The sequence below is a fragment of the Polyodon spathula genome, chromosome 19, assembly GCF_017654505.1.
Source record: "Polyodon spathula isolate WHYD16114869_AA chromosome 19, ASM1765450v1, whole genome shotgun sequence".
Taxonomy (NCBI): Eukaryota; Metazoa; Chordata; class Actinopteri; order Acipenseriformes; family Polyodontidae; genus Polyodon; species Polyodon spathula.
The window spans coordinates 26,308,932-26,318,802 of record NC_054552.1 but is presented as its reverse complement, the minus strand read 5'-3'; the positions used below and the strand labels follow the sequence as shown (position 1 = coordinate 26,318,802).

General features: G+C 35.9%; 1 protein-coding gene across 1 annotated transcript; it reads left to right on the top strand.

The window, feature by feature from the left end:
- The first annotated feature begins 1,361 nt into the window (after positions 1-1,361).
- On the top strand, positions 1,362-9,871 carry LOC121294328 (glycine amidinotransferase, mitochondrial-like). Its single transcript, XM_041217933.1, has 9 exons — positions 1,362-1,527; positions 2,208-2,414; positions 2,963-3,158; positions 4,482-4,672; positions 5,170-5,307; positions 5,486-5,650; positions 6,196-6,259; positions 6,398-6,514; positions 9,446-9,871. Exons 1-9 carry the CDS (start codon positions 1,459-1,461, stop codon positions 9,556-9,558), a joined length of 1,260 nt encoding a protein of 419 aa, XP_041073867.1. The 5' UTR covers positions 1,362-1,458; the 3' UTR covers positions 9,559-9,871.

Genomic DNA, 9,871 nt, shown 5'->3' with positions numbered 1-9,871 from the left:
CCTAGGGGCAGAACAACCTTATCCCCTTGACCAATACTGTAATGACGTCTTTACACCCCGCAATGACACCTCCCCTGTCCCCAGACCTTCACCCCTTCACAACATGGGCTCATAGAGGTGGGGGAACCATTAGGGTTCATTGAGGAGGTGGTCTGGCACGGAGTCACAGTGCATTGTGATTACTCATTAGAATTGTTACAGACCCATTGTTCTGGTTTCTTATCTCTGACTAAGATTGTTTTTCCTGATCCCCTCTGACACAGTGTTCCATCCTCCCACCTTAGAGTCTTAAGCCTTTACAAGCGTGTCTCCATCGTGACATAGCGGGACCCTAGGCCAAATACCCTCCACCCTACCTAGTGCATTGGCACTAGACAAGGCATGTTCATACTGTGCAATGTTGGAGAGTCTGCCACTGCTTATTGAGGTGCACAGTCTATATGTACAGTCTGACAGGATTCAAGCTACTTATTTGAGGAATCAGTTCCTAAATCCTCTGTACAGTATATTTGGATGTAAACCAGTTTTGAGCTGGAATCGGGTTTGGGTTTAATTGGAGTCAGATGCACACAGGCTCAGAAGCATTGATTCCTCCAAACACCATGTAGTTTTGCATGTAAACTTATTTGTTTTTGGATGCAAAACAATCAATTACAAAAGGACCAAGCACTAATTAACTTCAGAACTTTTTCTTATGCAAACCACCAAATATTTAAAATAAATAAGTTGATTAAGTTCTGGAAGCCCATTAGTTGTACAAGCAGTTTACTGCCCTGTTGGAAATACCACCAATTGCTGGTAAGGCCCTGGTAAGAGTTGGGCATTTGAACAAATATTTCATGGACTCTTCAGGATAAATCCCTAAAAAGGGTTTACTGCAATAGATTAATTCAGAGGGACAAACAACAACAAATTGACTTGCTACAAAGTAATTGTAATGGACATAATTTTCTTGGACCAGTAATTTCCACGAGGGTGTAAAAAAAAAAAGTTGAAATAATAACAGTCTTTCTGTATTTGCGGGCTATATTTTCCTTTGGGCTATTCAATGCCCTTTATGTGTCACGCGATGGAGCAAGACCTGTAATATCACGACTGGTGTGAATTACAGTACTAGATCAATTTAAATGCTTGCAGAAAAAAAAAAAAAAAAAACTTCTCTAACTCTGACATGGTAAATAATTCTGGCAAATTGTAAATGACCCCTTCACATTAAATGTGTTTTTGGATGTGACTTAAATACAAGAATGTGCTGTAGCTACCCAAGCTATCGTCTTTCGTACCCTTAACCTCGTCACGTAGCCCCAGCTGTTTATAGCTGCCAATACAACGTTCAGACAGGGTATAAAAAGCTGTGGTGAGCGAATTCTGTTTTACAGCTGTTTTGCAGTTTTTGTGTCAGTCCACACTTAGTGTTTCAGGGTTCCAACATTCCTGCAAAAATCAAGTCACAGGACGATGCTGCGAGTAAGATGCATGAGAGGAGGTAGCAGGGGAGCTGAAGCAGCTCATTTGATTGGAGCCATGGTAAGTATTGATTTCATGTTTTAAAGAAAAATAGCACCCAATTATTTGTTTAAACATTTGCACAGAATTATGTATCATATTAAAAATAACAATGCAAGTTTAGATATTTTCAAATGACTCTAACATTTGTGCGTGCATTAAATAAGATATTTTAGGTCTAAAACAAAATACGACAATTTCGCTCAACAAACAATACAGAAAATGACAGAAGTAAGAAATTACACTGTTTTGGTAAGGTATGCCGATTTATTTCGGTATTGTATGTACGACTAAGGTGTTCAAAGGTACTTTATACAGTAATCATGAATTGAATTTGAAAAAAAAAAAAAAAAAAAAATCATATTACGATTACTGCACACTGCAGGGTAATTTTATAGTTTTTCGATAAGAGTCATGTATCAGAATGCAGGGTAATATATATATAGTTTTTCGATAAGAGTCATGTATCATAATGCTACGGTACATATATATATAACTATCCCATTGAGTTCACTTGCGTCTCTGCACGTGTATCATGCACAGCTCGCTTTAAAATGAAATGCTAACAGTCAGCTGTCCACAGCAGCTGGTCCATCGGAACTAAGATAGCCTGAAACTCAACAGCTCAGTTCAGCTGATTTGCCGTCTGGTTTTGAGGAGGCTACTATGATTTATTTATGTATCGCATTATTTCTTGTTAGGTTGCAAGAGCTGCCACAGGCTGGGTGCAGAAAGCATTCCAAGGCACCTCGGCAGCGGTGGCGGAGAGGGATACTCTGTCGAAGTCTGTCGACCCAGTTCCCGATGAGTGTCCTGTAAACTCTTTCAATGAATGGGACACACTCGAAGAAGTAATTGTTGGAAGAGCCGAGAATGCTTGTGTTCCACCGTTTACCGTGGAAGTCAAGGTATAGTCTAGGGAAGAAAAAAAAAAAAAACTCGTGGCTCCTTCATTGGACATTTAATACGCTACTGTAATCTTAATTATTTTAAATGGAATGCCATTCTTTTCCAGTTCCAGTTTTATTTTATTTTCGTTTTATTGCAGTATCAAGCAATTGCAAATTAAAAAAAAAAAAAAAAAAAAAAAAAAAAAACATAACTTTGTCACCAGTTCAAGATTTTCACGAAATTTGACCTTAACAGCTGGACAAGAGCCAAGTTACCTGATATCACTGCAGCTGCCACACAGGGACACGGTCACAAGTGTTCCCACTAAATTACACTAATCTAAAAGTGTAAGATAGAAACGTATGTAACTGTACAATTATGTTATTATTTGTGGGTATTATCTAGACCTTTTCCCTCTAAACCTTTATGAAGATTAAATATCTGTTACAAAGAAAAATCCATGACTTCCATGTTCATATCTGTCGTGGTGCTGAGCCCACTATTCTGCATTGTAGGTCTGTGTATTTTTTGTGCATTATTTTACATGGTTTATTTTTTCTCGCAGGCAAACACCTATGAAAAACACTGGCCTTTTTATCAGAAGTATGGCGGTCAGTTGTTCCCCGAAGAACACCTGAAAAAAGCTGTGAGCGAGATTGAGGAAATGTGCAATATTTTACGCTTGGAAGGAGTCAAGGTTAGAAGGCCTGAGCCTATTGACTGGGTAACTCACTACAAAACACCGGATTTTGATTCTACAGGTAGGTCTGCATTATCATTGTAAAAAATTACTGTCATAGGAGAACATAAAGGTGCATTTGATTTGATGAACCTTTGAAAAACGATGCAAAGTGCATTGAAAGACTGGTAAACCCTAGAGAAGTGTGGTAAGACATTAAAATTGGAGCCAGTGCAGTGGTTTATCTAACTTAAAGCCTGTCATGATTGTTAACAGAGGGTTAACAGATAACACCGTGTAACAATTTTTTTTTTTTTTGTTCCTGGGTAGTAAGTGTTATTTCCTAATTGCTTATGCCTCAAAAGTATAGAAAATGGCTATTATTCCCCGCAAACTTTGGTTTTGTGACCAGGACAGGTACATTTCAAAATATCACTATTTCCAATGAGAAAACGAGTGCTTTTGTGTCTTTTCGTTCACATAAAGTCAGAAAAAAACAACATATGAATCCAAATAGACATGTATTTATACTAAAGTAATACAAAAATGACTACAAAAGATTTAGAAGTGAGTAGTTTTTCGAGATTTACGATTATACTGTAAATTTTGAAATATCACTGTCCTGGTCACAAAAGCAAAGTTTGTGGGGAATAATAGCCATTTTCTATACTTTTGAGGCATAAGCAATTAGGAAATAACACTTACTACCCAGGAACAAAAATTGTGTTACATAGTGTAATCGATGGTTAGAAGGCAGCTGGTCTATATCTTGTTCCCAGGGGGTGACAGTCACCTGCTGAGTTTACCTGCTGTCTGCATCCATCTCCCCTTCTCTTTATAAGACCCAAATTGCAAATCTAGATCCAGGGGCTTTGGAGCTTATTGGGGTTAATATACTCTAACCTTAGTGATCAGAGATTAACCCTTATAAATCAGTATTTCAAATATATTGACCAGAAATCTGGATCTGTCTCTGACAGGGCTGGATTCAGTTTCTGATTTTCAATTCCAATGCCATTTCTAATTCCTTTTTAAAACCAATTGCTAATTCCAATTGCAAAACAAATTATATTTTAGAGACACAAGAACAGCCGCCATCTATTGCTTGATTTATCTGTTATATAAATGCATATTTCACTTGGGGGTTGAATTATTTCCACAAACAGTATTACCATCACTTGACTCTTTCAAAACTGCAGACCTGTATAGAGCTCTAGGGACCTGCAGAGCACTCAAGTAGTACAGGAACGATAACTCCAGCTGACTGGTCTTAGTGCTGAAGGAGTCAACACTAGAAATCTGACCAGTCCTATGTGATGGAGCAGGTTTGCAAGATATAGGAGAGCTGCTGCTTTATGACCCTCCCCTGACCTGATTGCATGGGATTTCTGCTCTTTGCTCCCAGGTTTGTATAGCGCTATGCCCAGGGACATCCTCCTTGTTGTGGGCAATGAGATCATTGAAGCCCCAATGGCTTGGCGGTCTCGCTTCTTTGAATACCGAGCATACCGACCTCTGATTAAAGAGTATTTCAGCCAAGGTGCTAAATGGACAACAGCCCCGAAACCTACCATGGCTGATGATCTGTATGACCAGGTAAATTATTCCTTACATTCTTGAATATTGTAATAACAGGGAGATTGGTGCAAACCCATATACCATAAACATCTCATTATTAATACAATTGTGTATTTGCTATAGTAATTTCAACATTTACATGCTCCAGTGGCATAGCTTTCTTACAACAAACAAAGTTCACCTTCCCACAAGATGTATTGTTAACCCTTTATAGATGGTTATTACTTGTACATTACAGTTATAAACTATTTTTTACAAATGCTTCATACAGCAGCTACCTAATAGGTAATATTATTTGTTTGACCTCATTTGACCAAATCTACAGGCTGCACTCTTGGACCCTGTAACTCCACACTTTATATGCTCCCTTTTTATTTGTGTGCCTTTTTTCATACATGTGTGTTACAGGTGGTTCACATATACTGTATGCGTCACGTAGGTTGTTGTATTCTGTGTTTAAAACCTGTGCATGTCTGCACATCCAACGTTCAGCTGTCTGTGCTCTAACCTTGCAGGAATACCCTATGCGTACAGTCGAAGATAGGCACCAACTGGCCGCTCAGGGAAAGTTTGTTACAACTGAATTCGAGCCCTGTTTTGATGCTGCTGACTTTATAAGGGCTGGGAGAGACATTTTTGCACAAAGGAGTCAAGTATGTTTTTTTTTTCTTTCTTTCTGTTATCGTATGAGAAAAACTATAAAGAAGAGTTTCCTTTGAAATTACTTCATTTCTTTCTTTAAATTGGACAAGAAAAACTGTGTTTTTTTTGTACCCCCTACCTTTACATTTTAAAGTGAACAGCATGTGTTTGGTATTTTCTTGTTTTCAGGTCACAAACTATATGGGCATCGAGTGGATGCGTAGGCACCTTGGACCTGAGTACAGAATTCACCTGCTCTCGTTTAAGGACCCCAATCCAATGCACATTGACGCTACTTTCAACATCATTGGGCCTGGCCTGGTATTGTCTAACCCAGACCGCCCGTGTCACCAGGTAAGCTGTGGTTTCATTCGTTATTTTAAAATGCTGTACCAGGATAAACCCCATTGAGGTGTAGCGTCTCGTTTACAAGGGTTCCCTGGGGAACATCATAGAAGGCACCTTTGACTATTGAAACATGTCCGTGGGAGGCTGGTGATGGTGGTGCTCTAGATAGAACACTTCTACCTCTGGGGCTGACCAGGGTACTGCACTGCAGGCTGGACATTATCTTTCTGTCAGCTGCTAATAAGACTGAGAGGTAATGTATTGACTTAATAAATAAATAAATTAACGAATGAATGAATAAAACACACACACAGCATGTGAGGGTGAAGTACTTAGAAATAGAAAATCATATTGTGGCTAAAACAACTTTCCCTTTGGGGTTTTATGTTTATATTTTAATCTATTATTATTATTATTATTATTATTATTATTAATAATAACAATAATAATAATAATTCTCTAGCCCATGGGGCACTGCTGCCCTCTTGTGGTAAGCAGATCGAAAAGGTCTTTGGGTCAAACTGAATGTGTCCTTTTCTCCAATATTTCAGATTGAAATGTTCAAGAAGGCTGGGTGGACGATTGTACACCCCCCGACTCCACTGATTCCAGATGGTAAGCCCTTAAGCAGGGAAAATACTACAAGATTTCATAGTTTGTATAATTGTAATTCACTGTTACATAATAGCATTATGGTAAAACAATTAGCAGTGTAGCTTTGTAAATCTTAAGCAAACAGATGTGTTTCTACAGACCACCCTCTGTGGATGTCTTCCAAGTGGCTCTCAATGAACGTGTTGATGCTGGATGAGAAACGTGTATTGGTTGAATCCAGTGAAACCACCACTCAAAAAATGTTTGAAAAGCTCGGTAAGTACATTTATTTATTTATTTTTAATAATTAAATCCATTTATAGCCACCTGAATTCAATTTACCATGTAAAGATAAAAACACCACTCCTTCGTGTTCCTGGAACATTTAGAGCTATGATTCACCTTTCTATTAAGCCTGTATCAGCATTAACTTGTATAAAGCTAATGGGATGGCTCCCACTTGAGGTGAAATGTTCATTATGCGTAATCCTGTAATTAATAGGCGTTCCTTTCACAATAAAATAATGAATAATGTACGCCCAACTTTATAGAATAAGGCTAATTCCTTCAAGGTTTGCTCACCTATAAATTACAAGAGCAATTTTTATTGTCTTTGATCTGTTGATTTTGATGGTTAGCATGTGCAGCAGTTCTGAAGCGAAGTCTGTGGCATGTCTGACTTTTAATCTTACAGGGGCCATGCAACAACTGTTAACATTAAGGCTGGAAACTCCTGTGCTTTTATACAGATGTAAACATTTTCAACTAATATATATATATATATATATATATATATATATATATATATATATATATATATATATATATATATGAAAGAAAAGGTTTTTTTAAAATGTACACAAAGTTTAAAAGATTCAATTTTTTGGCAAAAGCCCTTCAAACTGTTTAAAAAGAAAAGTAAACACAGTGAAGTAAACTTCTTGTTGTTCAAGAATTGTAATTATACAAAAATTCTGTGGAAGGTGTCATGATTATTAGAATAGAACGTTCATTCCCAGAGTTTCCAAAGTTCCCAATTTGAAGATAAACTCATGTTCCATTTGTTTCCGAGCAACATTTGTTCCATAGCACTGATTGATCACACAGACTGGGATGTCTTCAGCAGTGTGATCATCACTGTTGAAGAGATGGTCTGCGGGTAATGCAGTGGTTTTAATGTGAATGCTTCTTATGTGTTCTACAAAACAGTCTGCTAAACACCTTTATATATATCCCTTGAGAAAGATATGTACAACATATCGAAATGTTGGGCAGCTGGCTCTTTGAGCTAATATATATATATATATATATATATATATATATATATATATATATATATATATATATATATATATATATATATATATATATATATATATATATATATATATATATTTTAGCTCAAAGAGCCAGCTGCCCAACGTTTCGATATGTTGTACATATCTTTCTCAAGGGAGCATGTGTTTGAATCAAAACATTGGAGGTATTTATAGGTGTTTGACGGCATGACAACTACTTGTTATTGTTTATATTCAAATCCATGATTTATTCTTACATGATGTAATGATGTTCTATATGTGACATCATTTTTACTTATATCTTTAAATCTATATTAATTCTAATTAACATTATTTTATATAAACTTATATTTATATTATCATGCAATGCTAACTCTAAGGATCAGCCTTGATTTGGTCTGCCCAGCACATCAGCATGCACAACTTCTGAATTAATTTTGTTTATTTAATTATTTTTAACTTTTATTTATTTATTGGAATTAATTAGTTCATTCTTTTCATTTGAGTCCCGTTGGCATAATTGTGTTCAATCTATTTATCCATTTACTTTCTTTAATTCTTCTATATGTCATATTGTCTAATTTTAAATGTTCTAATACTATAAACTTTACATCATTTATGTCATGTCCTTGACTGGTGAAGTGCTGTACTATTGGTTCATTCATTTTTTTTTCTAATTAATGAAAGGTGGTTATGAATTCTGTTATATAAAGTTGTTCTAGTCTCTCCAACAATTTTTATTTCATCACATTTTTTACAGGCTATTCCATAAACAACATTGCTATTTTTAGTTATACTTTTGTCCATGTATTTACAAACTTTACATGTACTAGTGCAAGTTCTTGTATAATATATTTTGTCAATTATTCTTTTATGTTTAAAGTGAACTAAAATATCACCTAAATTAGTTTCTCTTTTGAATGCTACAACTGGGGCCTTAAGAAATACTTTTTTCAATTTTTCTGAATTATGTAGAAGCCGCAAGTGTTTCCAAACTATCTTAGAAATATGAAGCAAAAGTTTAGAGTATGTCATTACTAATGGGACTCTTTTGAACTTTTTATCTCTATTTTTATAATATGGTAGATCATCTCATTTTAGTTTATCCACTTTTCTTAACTCTGTCTCTGTAATTCTTTCTTTGTATCCTCTTTTTTTAAGATTCATTTTGAATACATTTCTTCGTTTTATATAGTCACTTTCCTTAGAGCATATTCTTCGTATTCATATTCCTAGACCCTTTGGGACTGCCCTTTTAGTGTGTATTGGATGTGCAAAGGACATGTGTAAATACTGGAGCATGTCAGTAGGTTTATAGAAGAGGTCAGTCTCAATTGAACCTTCAAGTTTTACTACGGTATCTAAAAATTCTATTTCTTTTCTTGTCCATCGAAGGTCCACCTTAATGTTACTGTGTATTTAATTTGCCATTTTATGAAGCTGGAAAAGAGATTCTTCTCCATCCAAACCCCAAAAATATCATCTACAAATCGAATGTATTCTAAAGGTTCTTTTTCTGATTTTCTAAGTAATTGTTCTTCCCATTTCCCCATGTATGTACTGGCAAAATGCATTCCTGATTTAGATCCTATTGCTGTACCATCATTTTGTTTGTAATTTTTATCAACAAATGTAAAATAACTGTTTTCGAAAACTACATTGATCATGTTCAGCACCTCTGCTGTTGGTATTGATTTATCTAGTCTATTATCTAGTGCTTTTTGACAAGCTTCTAAAGTTTATTTACAAGGGACACTTGGATACAAGGATTTTACATCCATGCAAAATAAAATTGTATTCTCTGGAAGGTTGTGCTTTAGTGATTCAAATCTTTGTAATAATGATAAACCTGTAAGAAATTTGTCTGCCCAGTATTTCATGTTTTTACTTTTTTTTTTTGTACCTGCAGGAATAAAAACCATTAAAGTGAACATTCGTCATGCCAACTCTTTAGGGGGGGGATTCCACTGCTGGACATGTGACATCCGTCGCCGTGGCATCCTGGAATCCTACTTCAACTAACCATGCCAAGATGAACAGTCTTCATTCAGCTTCTATGGCTAAGAAAGGAACAAGAAGCTATTGATTTCCCTTTGCCAAATAAATGCATGTTCTGTTCTGTTTAACACTGCTGTTCTTTACAGTGTAGCAAAAAGCTTCTTTATCATGTCATTCTGGAAGACACCAACATGCAAGTCCCTAGCTTATGTGTTGGTGTTTATTTAGTAAAGGATCTGACAATTTCATTGCTGTAGTAAAATTGGGGGTCTGTATTTGCATTATTGACTTGGTCACTTGAGTATTTTTTTTATAACGTATTAAACCATTTGTTACA